Here is a 20032-nt window from a genome sequence, read left to right on the forward strand (position 1 = left end):
ACATTCCTGTAAAACGTTTTATTGCTGTCATGACAAATATAGTATAAAACTGCCTTGACAATAGCTAGTATAAAAAACAATTTAATGCATTATTCTTCTTTTATCACAGAATAACAAATATAATGCAATATAAAAAACAATGTGTCCACAAAAATTTAGATATGCACAACTGAACTCATTTTACTAAAACTCTTTTACACTTGTCACATGTCACCCAGTTGGTACCACTTGACTGTTTCCTTTTGTATGTTAATCTCATCCAAACTAATGTTGACTGCACCTAAAAATTCATTCTCCTGCATCCTGTCGTAATTCCAAATAGAAACGTGTAGTGTGCGCCTTGTGACGATATCCAATGGAAGGCTGTAGGCCAGCATTTCCATGAATGTCGGATGATTGTTCTTGAACACCACCTTTGTCTTCCGCTTTGTGACCTTTGTGGGATCGGGCAGCAGATAGATTTTGACATAGGCATCCGGTGCATTACCTTTAGATGAGCTTAAATTTTTGGCATGCATGACCATTACAAAGAAACTCTTCTTCTTGTATACGATTGACAATTTCACCTGTCCTCTGATATCTCCTGTATTCTTTCTCATTGTCTCTTTATAGTCTGGACTTGGCAGATTTGGGGACATTCCCTCTTGGTCCCTCAGTATGGGGTGAAAGAAAGTATAAACAATGCTACAGTGTGAAATTTCGTCTGCCATTTCCATCAGAGTCTCTAGAAAAATGCCAATTTCCACCTTTCTCCTTTCAGCCACTTCCCGGACATTAGTTCTTCCCATCAGTGGATTGCGTGGTAACGGATGAAATTTGGCCAGGGGAAACATCATGCACATTTTCTGGTGAAATTCTACAAATTCTCGATATGAACGGATGATGTACATTGGATCTACTTGATTCTCTCTATGTAATTTAATTATATATACATAATACTTATCGGGGTCAAATCTCTTTTGGCACCCCACCACCTCCACGGAAATTAGCCTTCCGTCTGTTTCTTTGGTAAATAGCTTTGGTATAAATGACAGCAGTAGCCCATCATTATGGTCTCCGGTAAATCTTAATTGAGCTAGATTATGCATAAAAAAATTAAACTGCGTGGTCCACGATTTCAAACTTCCTTCGATCATACGTGTGAAATGCGAGGTTGCTTCAGCTTCTGACAGGCCAGGCAACAGTGCCTTCTGCACATATCCCAAGGCATCCATTGTGATGCCAGGAATGCCCGACGATACCATCAGAGAGAATAAATTTAAAAATATATTGCTATTTTTTCGGACAATGTTAAACGCTTGACAACACAAATCTATAAAATTCTGAAATCGTTTTGTAGGTTGTACACCTCCATTTATTACGTAAGCCATATCCGAAGTTAGTACGAATGGTGTCCGGTCTCGTTTTATGTTGCCAAACATTTGTGCATCTCCTAAAAACTTTCCAAAATCTATGTGAAAGATATGACCAGATGTTTTCAGCATAATGTTATCGTTATGCCTGTCGCAGATACCAAGCACATAAGTAGCAACACAATAACCCGCACATGACATTGTGAAATTTTCTACGGCTTGCTGATATTCCAGTTCTGAAGTGTTATACTTCTGTAACCACTCTGCAATTGGGCGATCTTTGAAAGAGCCAGTGAGACCATGTTCAGTTTGGATTTTCCTTAATGTTTCTGCTTCAAGAACCATTTCAACCATACCCTTCTTGTGAGCTGTGGCAATGCACATAAATGTCACAATTTTCAAATCGAGACCTTCTTTCAACCACATCTTGTCCATAATTCTGATCATTTGTAGAGTGAGCATATCTTGTCGCAGATCATCACCCACTTTATAGATGGCTTCGATGCACTTTGCATTAGATTCTTTGCTGCGAAACACCAATTTCAAAGGTAGAGTGTTAGACGTAAAGTACGAGCATGATTTTACGTCTATACCACAAACCTCTAAACTTGGAGTCAGGGGAAGACAAGTAGGGCTATCACTTAGGGAATGATGAGCCACTTCCAGTTCGTGAAATAAATTATTGAGTCTCATAGATTCTTTTGTACTTTTGATGCTATCGGCTACATTCGAGAGATTATGAAGTAGAAGTTGTTGAGTTTCTATTCTTTCTCGCATAGCTTTTCCAGAAATTATGAGAAGTGCATTCAGAATCAAATGCATTCTCTCTCCTGCAAGTGGATCATCGATTGTTTGTTGGAGTAGCCAGTACAAATGATGTGCAACTCTTATACTAGTCAACGATCTCTCAAGAAGAAACCAGACCAAAGGAGAATCCTCCCAGACTTCATATCTCAGTGCTTGCACCATTTGAGGAAGATAATCACACAACTCATCACTCACAATACTTTTCATCCAACTTATGGCAGAATGACGCACTTCAATATCTGCAAAACTTGGCAAGAGAAGCATCAATGCTTCAATCGGCGGAAGGGGCTTCCATTCTTGGAGCATTCCGTAAATATCTGATAGACAGGCCCAATCCCAGCCATGTGCAGATAACAATACTTTAGGTAAAGCTCTAGGTATGTCATAGAGATAGTGTCGCTTTTCCCAAATAAGTTCCTTCTCCTCAGCGGTGAGTGAAATGAGAGGATCATGTTCAATAATTTCCATCAGTTGTGATTGTATTGACACATTTAAAGTTTCAAAATTTCTCTTGTTGCTGGAAGAAAATTCGTTTTGGATGACCACCGGAAATTTTACTTTACAGCCAAAATCAGGAAAATTTAATTGGAGTAAAGGACAGTGGCTGTTTTCATTAGATAAAGATGGACCTGAACCTTTAGGAACTTCATCTGGCCACAGGCCAAGAAGGTAACTTCCCTGTACCAACTCATGCTGATAGTTGAACAAATAAATGCCACACCACCCGAGCACAGTTTTAATCTGTTGATTTGATTCTTGAGTTTTTGAATCTGACTGATCCATTCGTAGTCCCAAAAATGTAAACTGAAGTCTAACTTCACGAGGAAGCATGCACATTGGAATTGTCTCAAACTGTAGCCATTCATCAAATAATACACGATGAAAAAAGCTCTTGCTCGTCACAACAGTTTTCGTTTCTACCACACCAAGATGATTTTCTCCGTGCCACATGTTGCACACTACTTGGAAATGTTCAAACAAAGTAATCCATTGAGGTGGAATTCGATGGATCAACCCAATCTGGAACAAAAGTGTGTCTAGAAAACTTGAAATATCTTTTACGGGAGAACTTATAGATGGCGGCTTTGAAACATCAAAATCAACTTTAAATGTTTGAGAATATAAAGATAATAACTGATTGACAGCTTCATGTAAATGTACAAGAGCAAGATTTAAAAGCTGTAGTAACTTTGTTTTAGTTTCACTGTTAGTGTCTGAAGTGTTAGTTTTTGATACCAACAAATCTAGTTCCATGACAGGTTCTGATTTTCCAAATAAAAGACATACCTGAATTAAGCTCTCCACGGCATCAGTAATTTCTACAGTTTCTATGTGGCACAATAATGTACATATAGCCTTCACGGCTTGAATCACTCCTTGTGGATGTAATGTTTCTCTGTTTAACTTACTGGCACATATTTTCATCTTTTCGACTTCTTTGCTTAATGTGTCAAGTAGAATATTTACCGAATCGCAACTGATTACACCCTGGCTAAAAATATGGAGGAGACTTTCCGGTTTACAGTTAATATCATTGTTATCATCTTGAAGTGTTCTAGCTAAGGGCCTTTGCAAATCTTTTGTTTCTATCAGCATTAACTCTACTACTTTATCGAATTTGTGACACAGATGAACATATTCATAATTAGCTAACACAGAATCGGCAGAGAAATATTCTGACAAGCCATAAATTTTTAGCACAAAATCATCCATGTTCATATTGCTGATGTTATCAAATATAGTACAAATGGCATGACTTATTATGTGCTCAACACTAGTATTCACATCGCACGTAAATGATACCGGTTGGTCCGAAATGGTGGAATGAATAACCAGTTTAATGCTTAATGTGTCTTCTCTGTAGCTGTCTATAGATGGACTTATAACCAAACCCACATTGGTGTGATAATCGTCATACGGAAACTCGCTTCTGAGTACGATAAGTCTGGTACAGAAATCTTGAATTTCTGAATTACACACCGATGCCTTTTTAGATACTTTTAATTCTGGTATTCGAGAACAAGCAGGATCATTTTCCCAACAGTTTTCTTTACTTCTCTCTCCATCAACAGTTTCAAACACGTCGTCGACAAAAGTCTTTTTGCTAAAGTCATCGTTCCATTCTGGTGGCATTGTTGGCGATATGATACTTTTTATTCTTCCACCAAAAGACGTTTCTATACTGCTTTCTGACTGAGTTTCATCTACTGAATCTAAGAATGGAGAGTCGATATTGATGGACAATGGATCAAATAATTTTAATATATCATTCTCAAACATTTTAGATGCTTGCGTGTTTGAACACTGCTTTATCATATCATCCTCCCCGCAATACAGATCTATAAGATTGCTATCTCTCTTCTTCTTCATGAAATTTAAAACATTTTCCAAATTAGATTCCACTGCTCCCCTCGAAGAACGTTTCTGTAAAGTATTGAATCTTGCCTGTATGGGTTGGCGTTCTCCAGTTTTGACAAGGAAATTCCCAAGATTAGGCTCAGATCTACTATGCTGAATGTCATTGGTAGCTGCATTGAGATAAGGCACTTTTAGTTGGCCTGATGCATTTGATTGGGTATAAAAAACACTTTTTGACTGTTCGGTATACAAAAATGTAGAAGAGGTCTTTGTATTATCAAAGAAAACTTTCTGAGATGTACAGTCGATGTTTACATTTGAAGAATTAAACAACAATCCAGCTGATGAATGACTTTTTTGAACATCTTGAGAAATTCCACTGAACCTAATCAAATCTTCGTGCTTTTGGAAATTACGCCCCGATGGTGGAGGCGGAACCAAAAGTAACTCGTTTATTTCTTTCATTTTACTTGGCTGCATTGGTCTGTTCCACTGACGTGGTGGCAGTGGTGGTGGCGGTGACGACCGACCCCCTGAAATTTAAATAGCATATTAGTTTCAATATTGGAATCAAGAATGATTTTTCAATAAGAAAATTAAAATCAAGTTTACATATAAAATTTTAAATAGAATAAATTTTATAATATGAACTCAAAATGAGAAATCTGAATGGTTTTTTAAAACTAAACTTTCTTAATTTATTGTATATCAGTGTTTTTTAGAATTTATACCTCAATATACAGAGAACAACCCATAAGTAAATAGACACCCTTATTTTCAGACGTCTTTTATTTCACAATCTCCATATGATAAGTTACACAGGCATATTAAAACCACATAGCCTTAACCCAGTCATGCATGGAATCAATGGGTTCTGTTATCTCAGCTTGCTTGGCATACTTTCTAACAGTTCTCTGTGGGAAGCAGGTTTTCAAAAATGCTGTCACAATGCATGATCTGGCAGACTTTACACACATTCAATGGGATTCAAGTTGAGAGACTGACTGGTCTGTGGATGTCTCATTTTCCAGCAATTCCGGGTCTTTTTGGAAGTGTGACAATGGTGGAGCAATGAACAAAACAGCCAGAGTGTATTGGAAGGAGACCCTTCTCCAATATGGCAATGTATTTTTCAGAGTTAATATTGTCTCATGCATTTGCTGACATTCAGGATGTCATTTAACTTTTGTGTTGTCTCTGTATATCACTTAAGTGTAGCTGCTTCAGCTTAAACTCTCAATTAATGCTTAAATTCTTAAAAATGGTCATTAATACAGTGCACACTTTATACAAGTAATGAAAACTTAGTTTTAAATAACTGTTTTAGGATTAGAAAATGTTTAAATTTGGAAATTAAGTGGATATTTGAATAAAATTTTAGGTATAAAACTTTAGTATGTATATAATGGAGTAGAATATAAATAGCCAAATTAATTTGCACCAAATAATTCAAACACTTGAATTAATTGGCAGTTAATTTTTGAATTTTGGGCATTCCATCAGCAGAATATTATCAAACCTGAAGCAGATCTCAATAAAGATATGAGAACGTTTGTTCGTGCAAGTAATTATTATTATATTTTACTGGATAAAAAGGTTTTGAAAGGGCTTTAGTATTAATATTGATTTAGAGAATAATGTTATTAAAATATTTTCACTTCCATCTAGTGATGGGGACTTTTAGTTTCTCTTCTCATTCAAAATAAGAATTTGACATAAAATTACATCAATTAAATGAAAGTGTTACATAATTTTAACTAGAGTGCCAAGTTTTATGAATCATACAGATAATTTATTTTTAATTTGTCATAGCCAGTGGGCTGATATTTCTAGAAATAAGTTTAAAAACCAAGTAATTTTAATGATTGAAAGTAAGACTTTTAAAGTTTAAGACCTAGTTTTAATTAATTGGTGTAAACTTATTTTGATCCATTTATAATTTAATATCCTAACACATCTAAAAGCCAGATTATTTTGAGTCTAGAATTAAGCTATTAATGAAATTATAGAATTTAGTCTGAGAGTAGGTGGTTAAATAAAACTACACAAATTGTGTGTTATATATATTTCTGTATACAATTGGTTTACAGCAATGAAATATATAATGTAAGTAATATTCACATGTAATTATATGCAATTAAACAGAACTTTTCATATTTTTACCTCAAAATATAAAAATACAGGTAGTGTTAATGAGACTGGCCACGCTGAACAATTAAGTATTACCTTCTCCATTGTAGGAAGTGGCAAGAGGTGTCTGCCTATCCTGATCTGTCCTTTGAGACAAATTCGGCTGCACGGACAAACTAGTGACCAGATGATTACTCCAATCTTTGGTTCCCCATATATTTGATTCCGCACCTTCTGTCCATGATTTCATAAATCCTGAACGGGGTGGAATTGGTGGGACTGCCATGTCTTGCTTTCTTTATTTTCCAAGATCCAATTTCAAATGCGTATAGAATATTCATGTCAACAGACTGACAAATTATTTTAAATATTTGAAAATGTTAGAACCTCACTTCATTTTCCTGAAGCTTCCTAAATGAAAAAATGCTATTATTAATTTTGAAAATTTATATAATATAATACTACTTTACAAAACAATAATCAACTAAAAACAGATCAAATGATTAATGCAAGGTTAAAACACAAAAGTGTGCAGGGTTTGTTCCTCTTGAATGTTCCTTGTTTCATGTATTAATTTTGGAAAAAGAAACACGAGTATAGTAGTATAGACAATGCTAACAGGAAGTGCATCTGAAAAAGTTACTTATTACATGAGATCAGTACATTTTTACACATGATCCTGATGTTTTCTGTTAAGCTATGGCAACACAACACTTGGGTGATCTGCCTAGGAAAATGTCTAGGGCCAGTAACCCTTAAAAAGACCTCCCTTGTCATTAATTCAGGCATTACAGATGTGGAGAAACAACCCCGACAACAACCTCTTTCTGGAACAGATCAACAACCCTTACGGCCTCACTATCGAGCTAGAACAACACAGTGATTCCTCAGTACACTTTCTGGACTTAAACATTGCATTTGGAGGAGCTACCATAAACACATCTATATACCGCAAGACCTCTAACTTTCCGACGTATATACCTGCGGACTCCTGTGACCCGTTCGGGTACAAGTTGGAAGCATTTAGGGCACTCGTCAAAAGGGCCCACACCCACTGCTCTACACAGGAAGAGTTGGATCAGGAAATGAGGTACCTACGCAAAGCGGCCGGCCAGCATGGCTTCAACAACATAATACAGAGGCTAGAGAGGCAATACGACGGCGGAATCCCACCTTCTCCTCCGCATAACGAGGATAATAGACAACTGGATCAATGTGTCATACTGGTCACCTACCACCCGATCTTGGCATCCATATATCGAAAAATTGCGAGACAACAGAGAGTATGCATAGCGTACAGGAGATGCCCTCTATCTTTGAACTGTTATGCAATGAGAAGGATAGGCCTTCTGTAGACAAACTACCAGGAGTGTACGTGATATTTCTCACAGACCATAGATGCGGCAGGGAATTAGTATACATTGGAGCCACGAAACAGGCAATAGGGGTTAGATGGAAAGAACACCAACAGGACATCAGGCACAACAGATCTACCACCTCGCTATCTGTATATGCTTTTGATCCCAAAATCACCGCAGACTTCGCGAACGCCAAACTCTTTATCACAACCCCATACGTGGACCACCTCAAGTGGCTAGAACAGATTGAAATTTGCAAAGCCTACAACTCGTCTTATCCCATCAATTCCAGGGATGAAATCACCTTATCCTTGGCGTGGCAAGCCCTGTTCCAGAAAGATTCTTCAGAGTAAATGACAAGGATCTTTATAATAATTGGGGGACCTCATCGCACATTTTCTACGACTTCCGACCCACTGATACGGATTTTATTCATATAGAGATACATAAACCATCTACGTAAGTTACGATCATTACATAATGACTTTAATTTTTGAAACTGGATCGCTCGTAGTTCCTGTTGGATTCGAAGTTCGCTAGTTCAAACTTCATTCCAAAAACAGCTGGTCTTTGTTATAACAGATAGTTACAAAGAACATAGCTTGAGGATGGACCCAGGGAGGGATCTGAAAACGTTTGCGTACACAATTTGATCATACCCCACACTGGTTAAAGGTTTTAATGAAGGATTATTTGAGCTAATTATGTTAGAAAGTACAGTAAAAAAGTTTACATTTCCATTAAATTCACAGAATTGTAGTGATAATTATTCAAATAAATCCAGAAAAAAAATCTGTGTGTAATCATCTTTCATAACAAATAACCTCTGTATTTAAGGAGCATTACCTAAACTTGATAATAAAATAATCTAAAATTACTCTCTTAAATTTTATAGAACCAGAAGCAAACAATCTATTTGATTACTGAGCTAGATCTGACGTTCACAAGTGACCTTGATCTTAAAATGTTTTTAATAGTGTTATGTGAGGAAAACCAAGCTGCCACAAAACTTTGTAAACACCATTTTCAGTTTGTTTATCATGGATCCATCATCCTGATTCTTATTTACTTGATAGAATTATCATGTTAAAAGTGATTTAACGGATCCAGATCTATAATCATGTAATCAAGAGGGATGCTAATTTATAATTTATTCCAAAATTTAAATAAGGACACATCATTCTTACTAAAGAAAACAGTTATAATCTAGCATAATAAAGATTAATTGATCAACGTAAGATAAGTTTATCAGATAATCTTAACAGATAAGATAAAATTGCTATTCTTTGATTAAAAAAAAATTAAATGTTTGTTACATTATTTGCAAAACAAATCATAAATTTACAGTTGTATCGTGTTTTATTCTAAGTATTTCGGTAATAAATCATTTACTTCAAGTCAGCAATAGATGCTGACTAAGTGCTATGACTGTGTATAATTATTTGTATATTTACAATCTAAATCAGGATGGAAAAGTGACATTCTGTATGCCTTTGACTGAAGAGAGTGCCAAGCCATCTTTTTCTGTTAAGCGCTTCCAGAAAATATAGAATAGAATTAATTTATGAGGTTCTACCCATTGACAATTAGATAATTATGTCACCAGTATACTCTACAGGTTAATAATTAAATTGTTCTTACACCTACAGTGGAAGCTTTGAAGTGAAAACCTAGAGAAACTCATCTGACCTTTGTCTATAATTTGATATATTAATTTAATTTTTATCAGAACTGAACACAAAGTTTAATGTATTTTTTTCTATTACTGATACCAAGAAATAGTTAATCTGTCTTCTATACAGTTTTCGTTTCCATTTATATTTATTATTATCTATAAACTTTGTGTGTATGAAAGGAAGAGGAAAAGGATAGAAAACGAACACATACCATCAAATGTATTCTTAAGTTTTAAAATGTTTTTAAACACAAAAAAAAACAAATAAAATATCTTTATAATGTTAGATAAAATTAATTTTTAGTATTCTCAATAAAAGAAAAAAGAAAATAGCATTACACTGGCATTTTTCCACAGTATATAATGCATTTCCTGCATTCTCTAAGTATTAAATTTACAATCTGTAATTGAATGATGGGAAGAGTGACACATTTAAACAACGCTGCTACTTTTCAACACGTGCTAACATTCCTAGAAATATAAAATTTTTCGATAGACAATGATATTAATTACATAAAGATTGTCATCATTTATACAACTCCTCTGTAAAGTCATAAAATTAATTACTAAAACTACTGAGAAAGATAATTTGTGATGATAAGGGCACTCTTATGGTGTAAACCAACAAGGAGTGGCTTATCTGGAAGAAATAATAGCAGTTCCTCCCAGTTTAAACAAGATAAATTTATATAAATATTTATTGTAAAGAATAAATAATCATTATATGATGCAATAATGCATTTGGTAACCCAAAAAATATATTAAATGATTTTTTGGTGCATTTGTTAATTAATAGTATCAGTCATTAATTACAAATTCTACATTTGCTACAAGTGTTTCTGCATAAGACAGCTGCATAATTAAATATATTTTACACTAACCAAATTTTAGTATCTAAAAATACATAAATGTTTTGATAGAAAGAAAAAAAAAAAGAGCAGTAGAGCTGTAATATTTTTAGCAAGATTTCTTTCTAATTTATACATTGAAATCCAAACAAAGTTAATATGGCCTTGATCCACACTTGACTGCAGTTAAATGGCAAACTTATAAATTTTAAATGCCATTTATCAAATTATTAACAGCATATTTACTCTTCAATAAAAGTATTGCTAGATCCTGCTTCAGAATTGCATCTTAAAATCATACATTTATTATTCCCGATATAGAATGCTTGCATTAAGTTATACATCTATTAAATGAGTATCGTTGGAATAAAGTTAATTTGTTTTCAAGAAAAAACTTTCACCGATGTAATTATAATACTAATACTACAGTTTAATATATATCACAGGACAGATAAGATACTGATGACAAAAGGAATTATCAAAAAAAATATGTAGTAGAGGTTAGTACACAATTTGAAGATATGCATTTTGTGGTCAGTACTGATAATGCAATCAACCAAACTATTTCAGAATCTAGCACAATAATTTATAGGTTAATGTTACCTATGGTAGCGAACATGGCGGCTCGTCTCTGAAACAGTGGGGATGCACGTTCTAACCTAAGCTAACCTAACCTATTCTAATAAATTACCCCTATTGTAATAATTTGGTTGGCAATTATTATGGTAATTTATTAGAATAGGTTAGGTTAGGTTAGAACGTGCATCCCCACTGTTTCAGAGACGAGCGCCATGTTCGCTACCATAGGTAACATTAACCAATTTATACAATGACAACAACCAAAACATGCAAATTGGATTACTTTTGATAATTTAATATTGTATGAAATTCAACTCAACACCTGTTTCTTGTTGATGTCTTTTTATTATATCCCTCTGTATCAACCCCTTGTCTTTTTTTTTTATTAATGTAACATTAAAACCAACCCACTCATAAATAATTCTGTAATATCTGTTGTAAAATCCAGCTAACTTGACTACCATGACCCAACAATTGCTAAATAGGTTTAAGATACATGTGGATGAATACACAAAGCCTAGATTTCTTATAAACTAGTTCTTTCTTAACTTAAATATCCAAGTAATGATTATTTAATGATTTTATAAACCATGCTTTCATAATTTAATGTGTTAAAATTTCTAATAATTTAAAACAGAGTTTGATTGAACATCTGCAACACTGATAGAATGTAGGAACCATTTTGCAAGTTATGACAGCACATGCTTCTTTGTAATATTTGCTTTTATCTTTACTACATCCTTGAGTTTGTTTAGAGACTACTTATATTCATTCAATTTAACCTTGCCATTTTGTACATTAACCTTATTTATTTCTTCATACTTTCTTCTCATAACAATGCTTGTTTTATGAGTTAACACTTTAAAAAATCCATGACACAAACAAATATGAATAATTAAAACTGACCTTTGTTTTTTTTGGATTCTGCCCCATTTACCATTAATACAAATTTTTCTAGTGTTGACAATTTAAATGTATTAATTTGTGCCAAAAGGCTTTGCAATTTTCAGAACTGTTTTGTAATTTATATAAAACACTTTCAGTAGACTAAATACACTTTAAAACTGTCCAAAAACTAAATAATAATAATAATTTAATGTATTATTTCTAATGCATTATAGCAACTAAAAGTTTCATAGTCACTACACAGCTTCTATTCATGAAAAAAAAAAAAAAAAAAATATAACAGCTGCAGTGATAAATGCACATTAACACATTAAGATGACAACTTTGAGTGGCACACTGTAATACATAACACTCAATTAGTTATTTATGGCGGGCTTTAACCCATTACTTCTATCGAAAGAAAGTCACGTAAGCTATCAAAGGCCATTCGTTGACCTTTAAATATATACAAGCTACTCTCTCTATATATTTTTAAAATTAATAATCCTATCATCTATATTTAGCAAATAATTTAAACCTATTCTAAGTAAATAAATATATATGTATATTTTTCTTTTATCTAAAAGGAAGATATAAGTTTATGGACTTTTAACAGCTTGCAAATGATATTAAATGTAACAAAAAATTCAAAATTTACATAGTAATTTATTCAATAAAATTATTATTTAATTGTAATTTAAAATTCTTCCATATAAAAAAAAATTGAAGGTGTAACTTAGTAATAAAATTTAATTCTTTTTTTGGTGTTTTGATGCAGAATGTTACTTATTTCCGACAATCTCTCTTCGACTTTCCTATGTTATTTCTAAGCATAGTAGATTCAAAGAGAAATATATTAAAAATAAAAATATTGCAGGGAATATTAAATATCTTAACCATTAACACTGAATGATACGAAATAAATCTGACTACTGTAATGACGACTTATATATAGTTCGTAGATGACGATAAACTAAGTCAGATAAAGAAATCATACTAGCAATCTAAACCTATAAAAATAAAAATCTAAAATACTGAATTACTATATGCACAGTTATCATCAATATCTTTAAAAAAGTAGAAAGTAAACACATTTAAATATTCTAAAAATATTTAAAAGTAGATCTGACAGAACTTTCAGCAAAGTTTCATTAAGAACTAAACTAATGATATTTAAAGTGTTGTTTTGATAAGACAAATATACATGTGATAGTGTAAAAATATATTTTATATATTAGAAAACTTTATGATCAGGATTCCATAAGCAGAAACTATCATTAAATATATATAAAGTATACAGATAATCTCATGTGATGAACAAGATGAGTCATAAAATTTTAAAAACTTCAAAGAAGTAGGAAATGAATATCGATGAACTCAATTGCATCATCATCATTCTCTTCTTTAAAAAGATTTTAGATAACTGTAGAGCTACATCAACTGCTTTAATCATCAAATATTTGTTTAAATATTTTCATCAATGTAAACAGACTGTAAAATATGGAACCATGTTTAATGCTAATAACATAATCCAATAGTTATAATTTTATCTTAAAAGAAGAGATATTTTTTAATTAATTAATAAAATTATTCAAACTTTTACTGGAAGTGATTAATTAGTTTAATTGTTTTCATATTTAAAGAAAAAAAAAATAATGAAAATCACCAACAAGACTTAACCATACAAAACATTTAATTTAGTTTATTAGTTTTGTTGAAACCGTGTCTTCTGTTTCTTGTTTTGTTTGATGTCACAACTTAGTGAATTTAAAGACACTTGGCAAAATTCATCGATATTTAAATTTCTTTAAATTCACCAAGTTGTGACATCAAACAAAACATTTAATTTACTTGAATTAATAACAATATAGGCCCTACTGTACTTTTTACTATGAAATTTAATACATACAAAACGAAATTCTGTTATCTGCCAATTTAAAGCATATTTAAAAACAATAATTAATGAATTTTATGATTAAAAAAAACCTAACAAAGTTTAATTAGCCAATACAATTGTCATGTTATTGCTCATTAATTTTTAATTAATATAAATAAATTTTTATAGTATAAGAATAATTATATAAGTATGTAAGAAATAGATTTTAAAACATGCTTAGAAAATAGCCATTAATAAACTATTTTTGATGCATTCATTCTTACACGTTACCAAAATTTTTTTTTTACTAATGCTTATGTAAAATTCGTTGTATCAACAAGTTAGAAAATTTCAAAAAAAAAATGTTTAAATTTGCAAAGAAGACTGAGCCACATAAATATATTATTTATCATATTATCAACTATAAATTTTTCTTTTATCGTCTTTGAATGTAATGTTAAAAATGTCCTACAAAATTAATATTTATGACATTAGAATTTCTAAAAAAATTATATTTAAAACATACTTCCAATTAAAGCTTCATTAAAAATACAACATATTGAGTCTAAGGCAAGATAATATATAAATATTTTACGGTTAGCGATATTAGCGAGGTTGCGGCCAAAGTTTTCATTTCTAAAATGTGAATGTCGCTATTTTGTAAGCCGCTTACATTTCCATTTTAGAGATGAAAACTTCGACCGCAACCTTGGTTTTATCTATATACATAAAAACGAATGTATGTCTGTCTGTCTGTCCGTCCTTCAAGCATTACTACACCATTTATCCGATTGCCATGAAACTTTGGGAAGTTGTTTAATACATTCCCGCGAAGGTTTCTGGCATATGTGAAGACCACCATTTCTCCCCTTTCAAAAATATATTTATATATAGATTAAGGCTGTTATGTCCAACAGATGGCGCTAACTTTCGACGAGCTAAGTTTGCTTTTGTGTGAGGCATTATGTTTTTCTGTGAGAATGGACTAAAGCAGATCATTTTCTATCTATATATATAAATAAAATATAACATTCGTTTGTTCCTAGCGATTCCTTTGAAATTTTGACACCACGTTGCATTCGAATACGCACGTGTTTTTATATAATATACATGTCGAAATTCCCCCCACTGGGGGAGAGGGACAGGATTAAGGCTTACTGTGAAGAACTCGGCTTCTATTTATACTATTTTGCATGTCATTTTTTGCGTTTTTAATTTTGTTTTAATAGGTTACGTCAACAGAATATACACTAAAAAGGGATTTTTCGATATTCCCCAGCGGGGAAAGGGACAGGATTAAGGCTTACTGTGAAGAACTCAGCTTCTATTTATACTATTTTGCATGCAGTTTTGATTGCGTTTTAATAGGTACGTCAAGAGAATGTACACTAAGAAGAGATTTTTTGAAATTCCTCCACGGGGGAAGTGTTATACATTTATAATAGATACATTTTGAGCCACAACAACGCGTGGCCGGGTCAGCTAGTTGCATATAAAACAATTCTACTTAGATGATTATTTTACAAATATTTTGCCAAATAGTTTAATATGCAATAATAGATAAGTAATAGTAATAGATATGAGGGTACATCCCATTCCTAATTTAAGAATTGTTCAGAACAGAACCCTATGGAATGATATAGCTAAGCATAGTCTTATATACTGAAGCAATTCTAGGAATAATTTGAATTGGATTAATGGAATAAGACATTTGGGTGATCTGTCAAGGGGATGCCTTCCAAGAAAACTTTTAATGGGAAAAAGACTCCTATTTAAATGTTAGACAGGTGAAGAAAACACGAAAACTCTACATGACCAGTCCATCAGTCAAGGTGCAAACTTGCAACCGACTACCAGCAAGTTGTTTTACCCACAGGGCATTGGTGAGCGGGCCTTAAAATTTGATATCTGTGCAGATATCACATAATAAACCAGTAGTGTAGTCAGAGATGAAAGGGAACAACTGCAACCTCCTGCTGATTAGCTACTAATATCTGTTTTTGAACAACTGGAACTCATTTTTATAAAAGTGTAAAAGTAAACTAAAGTCAGTTGCCACATAAGTGTAAATTTAGAAGTGAAACCTTAGAACCTGGCAAAACTGTGGAAATAAACAAATCTACAGATGGTTTATTTATATAAGATGACATCCTCACACCATCTCACTGGAGTAAGATGGAGATGGAGAATCCAGTTCCAGAAAAAAGAATTGGCCTGAGGAAGAGCCCAGGAGGGGCAGCGAAAACGTTCGTCATTTTGGAAAATATTTTACGCCGGTTATCTTAGAAGGTATTTAATTTTTTGTTTATACAACCCGGTGTGGGAGAAGCGTTAATGTATTGTATTATATTGACATTAAATGATCTACTATATGAGTTAATAACATTATTGCAGAGCTTACAAGTATATTGCATTATCAGTTAAAATTATCATTACATTTTTGACGATTTTGTATTAATACAATAAATTATTGCTATTTAAAGTAAACCATAACAAACCACAATAAAAACAATCATGATTTAAAAAAAAAACATTGTTTGCTTTTATTCATTGTTGACATTACAACTCAGCAGTGTGAAAAATATAAAAAGTTTCACATTACTCACTAACTAATTATGTTAACCTGTTGAAGTGTCTATAATAATCATTAATCACATTTAATTAAACTGTGGCTAGTTATTTAAACTTAGTACTCAACATCAAATTTCAATAGAAACAATTATATTTTAAAACCACATAAAATAAAAACCAAATAATTTAAATAGTAAAGTGCTAAGTTTCCTAATTTTTGAGAATATTTTCCATTAGAGAATAAGCAATTCCAATTCAGAGGTAGGTGTGTTTATTTTTAAAATGATAAAGTCGTTAAGGGGAAGCCATATTTGTCACACAGTAACGTTTTTAGCTACAGATAAAAATTCTTAAATTATTCCAATAAAATAAAGAAAAATTCTGTCATTATTTAGACTATAAATAATGACAGAAAATTACCTGAACTAACAATTTAAATAGCAAAAAAAATAATTTGCTTGCACACTTGACAGCTATTGTTCCAAATTGCTATCGTACAGCAACATCATTCCATGTTTAAGATGCAGAATTATGTATTAAATTCAAAAATAAGACAAATTTAAAATGGTAAATTAACTAATTATTAATCTTATTACCACTATAATTAAAATCTATTATGATTTAATATAAATTTAGCTTTCACTTTTAATATTTGCATTCTAAAAATTGTAACAAAATTTAAATACCAAAATTTTGAAAGAATTATTCTTTTTAAATGAAACATAACACAGTCAACATATTTTGCAGTTGTAGCATGTTGCTTATCTATCGAATGTAGGTTAGTACATGTAACAACTGGCATGCAGGCACTTGTCATAAGTGGATCCATAACTCAGTCGCTTGTAAAATCAAACATTTAGATAAAAATAGGTAAAATCTGGATAGCTAAATCAATAAATGTACACAATATTGGACTATTTTGACCCTATACACCAGTGGTTATCAAATAGTGCATGCAACAGACACTATAATTATTATAAAAGTATATTTTAAAAGAAAAAGAAACCTATTTGTATTAAGAATCATTACATTCACAATCAAATAATAGCTGGGCCTATAGGTAGAGAGACTAGATGTCCCTGATTTTTAATATTTGATTGTAGAACCAATCTTTAAATCACCAAAAAGTTCAATCAGTTTTAGACCCAATTTCACAGATTCTGAAATGTGTTCCGGGTTGGATTGTAAATGTTACAGTCAGCCCACTACTGTTTAATAGTTATTACAGCATATATCTATTTGTAATTTAAAATAATGTATTTTTAATATTGTATACAAAACACAACAGAAAAATTTTACCATTTCACAGTATGCCACAAACCACTGTCAATGCATTTTTGTCATAAATATTGAAAACTTTGACCTAATTAACATTTCCTAGAAGTCAGCTTATGTCTTCGGTCATTACATTAATCATACTTATCAGAGGAAGACTACAACACGCAATAATCCGGGACATAATGCTGATTGCCGATGGATAACATGATTACTTAGTTTAATACAACAGAGCGACCGTTTAAGATAAACGCACATTAATGCGGATCCAATACAAATGAATTCCACAATAATTAAACTAATAAACACAGAGACAAAGATCATTTCAACACTATAAACAGCGTATTTGTACTGTAAATATCAAAATTTCGATCAGATTAACCTTTTTAACCAGTCACCGGTTTACGCAGTTATGACAACACCAAGGTGAGAATTCCTCCCGGGAGGTCTGAAGGGAAACTGGCTCCTATTTAGGCGTTACTAACGCAAAGAAAACCCAGAAAACTCGGGTGCAAACCCACCGGTGTTGTGTTTTATCAGCTCGGCCACTTGCAGGCCTTTTATTTAACCGGTCGCATACAAGCCGTTCACATGCATTATAACTAAGTTAACAGCTGCAGCAACTTGTATGCAATTCTCATGTAAAACAACAAGTATTTTTGATAGAAAACACAAAATTTGAACCAAAATGAAGGAAAAAATCTGGGTTTACACTTACAAACATGTAAATAAACTGAAATAATTTAAGATATTGATTATACAAGCATATTTAAGACTTAATTACGATCACAAATTAGTTTTAGTATTATGCGCGATTTTACACAGTTACAGACGAGAAATAAGTGGAGACAGGCTAATGAAGTTTACCTTCTCGGATATCACCAGCCATTGAAGTATTAACTTACATAACAAACAGAACATACTTTGTTCGTTCACTAACTTCACCATATGTACGCCTTTATACCGTGTATAGGCAATTATTGACTTAAAAGAACGGAAAAATCCACTCGAAAATCCGTTAAAGAGGAAAAACTCGATGATGATGCCAGCCGTGACGTCACTGCCAGCGAATATCTCGTCTGTAACCAAGCAAAACAATTGCTACGAATTTCCTGGAAGAGTACGTTACCTAAAGGGTCATAATTCGACGAAAAGTAACTAAATGTCATCTCACCCGAGTCGAAATTCGTCATCGCCCATGAATTTTGAAGGATTTAATTGAACTTAATTCCATGATGACAACTTCACGTCCGGAGGCGGATGTTTCGATGGCGCCATCTGCCAGACGATAACAAATTTGCAACAAAAAAAAGAAAAAAAATTATGGAGGTCATAAGTCGTCTGCTTTTGTGTCGATGTTTATGCGTGTAATAAAAGTGACGATGAAAATGATTTTAAACAGTCAGAAAATAATTTTATAAATATTTTATGAATTTTTATAGTGGTATATTACGAACCTTTCGCATTTCATGTCAATGACATTACTGGTTTTTTTTTCGTAAACGGATGACGGCATTTTGTATTTTACAACGGATTTTAAAACGCGTACGATTAGAAATTTGCTTAAAAATTATGATAACTGGAAAATTTGGAATTATTTAATGTTTATTATTTATTAGCTAACTCTCTTCGCCCTCTCTCAGTAAAAGGGTGTTTTTTCTTTGACGGCCGGTTAGCCTAGTGGTTAAGGTGGCGGACTACCGCTCTGGAGAACCCGGGATCAAATCCGAATGCTCGAAAAATCCCCAGGAAATTTTCGGGGATGGTCCGTCCGGCTATTCTAGGAGCAACCCTCACCACCCGGCCGCCCCACTGTACGCCTGGTTGAACCCATAATGGGCTTGCTAAACAAAGGCCCTCATAATGACCACAGGGCGAAAAGAGTTTTAAAAATAGGGCATTTTTAGCAAGCCCATTATAAGTTCGACCAAGCTCACAACGGGGCGGTCCCACACACAATACCCGATCACAATTTGCCGAAAAATTCCTGACATGTCCTGATTCTATTCCGGATCTCCAAGAACAGTAGGCTCCCATCTTACCGCTTGGCTATCCGACTATCATGACCATCACGGGGTTGGTTAGGCCAAAGCCAGTTGATCGCTTCGCTAGTAAGGCCGTCCGCCGTAAGGAAAATTGCCGTATTCACACTGTTTCCATTTTTCGCCGCTGCGAAAGATTTTGGCGCTAGTTAAAAGTGAGACTCACGCGTTCAGTGAATTGGTCGTTTTGTACTTTTGTGTGCAGGTATAGCTATTTTATGAAATTGTGATAATTATATATAGGTATAGTTGTATATTGTTATATTTATTCGTGAT

At 32.9% G+C, this 20032-nt stretch overlaps 1 protein-coding gene across 4 annotated transcripts; it reads right to left on the minus strand.

The window, feature by feature from the left end:
- Positions 1-3: 3 nt before the first annotated feature.
- Positions 4-19011, minus strand: Pi3K68D (phosphatidylinositol-4-phosphate 3-kinase catalytic subunit Pi3K68D). 4 transcript variants are annotated; one of them, XM_067263147.1, is made up of 3 exons: positions 18889-19011; positions 6744-7058; positions 4-5050 (listed from the first exon to the last, which is right to left on the minus strand). In XM_067263147.1, the coding sequence occupies exons 2-3, from the start codon at positions 6931-6933 to the stop codon at positions 204-206; spliced, it is 5037 nt and encodes a 1678-aa protein (XP_067119248.1). In that variant the 5' UTR covers positions 6934-7058; positions 18889-19011; the 3' UTR covers positions 4-203. The 4 variants fall into 4 exon arrangements, with proteins under 4 accessions (XP_067119248.1, XP_067119247.1, XP_067119249.1 ...); XM_067263146.1 differs by having other exon boundaries at positions 18844-19005; XM_067263148.1 differs by lacking the exon at positions 18889-19011 and adding an exon at positions 18582-18815.
- Positions 19012-20032: the final 1021 nt, after the last annotated feature.

This window comes from Centruroides vittatus, unplaced genomic scaffold (assembly GCF_030686945.1).
Source record: "Centruroides vittatus isolate TY-2023 unplaced genomic scaffold, ASM3068694v2 contig_17, whole genome shotgun sequence".
Classification (NCBI taxonomy): Eukaryota; Metazoa; Arthropoda; class Arachnida; order Scorpiones; family Buthidae; genus Centruroides; species Centruroides vittatus.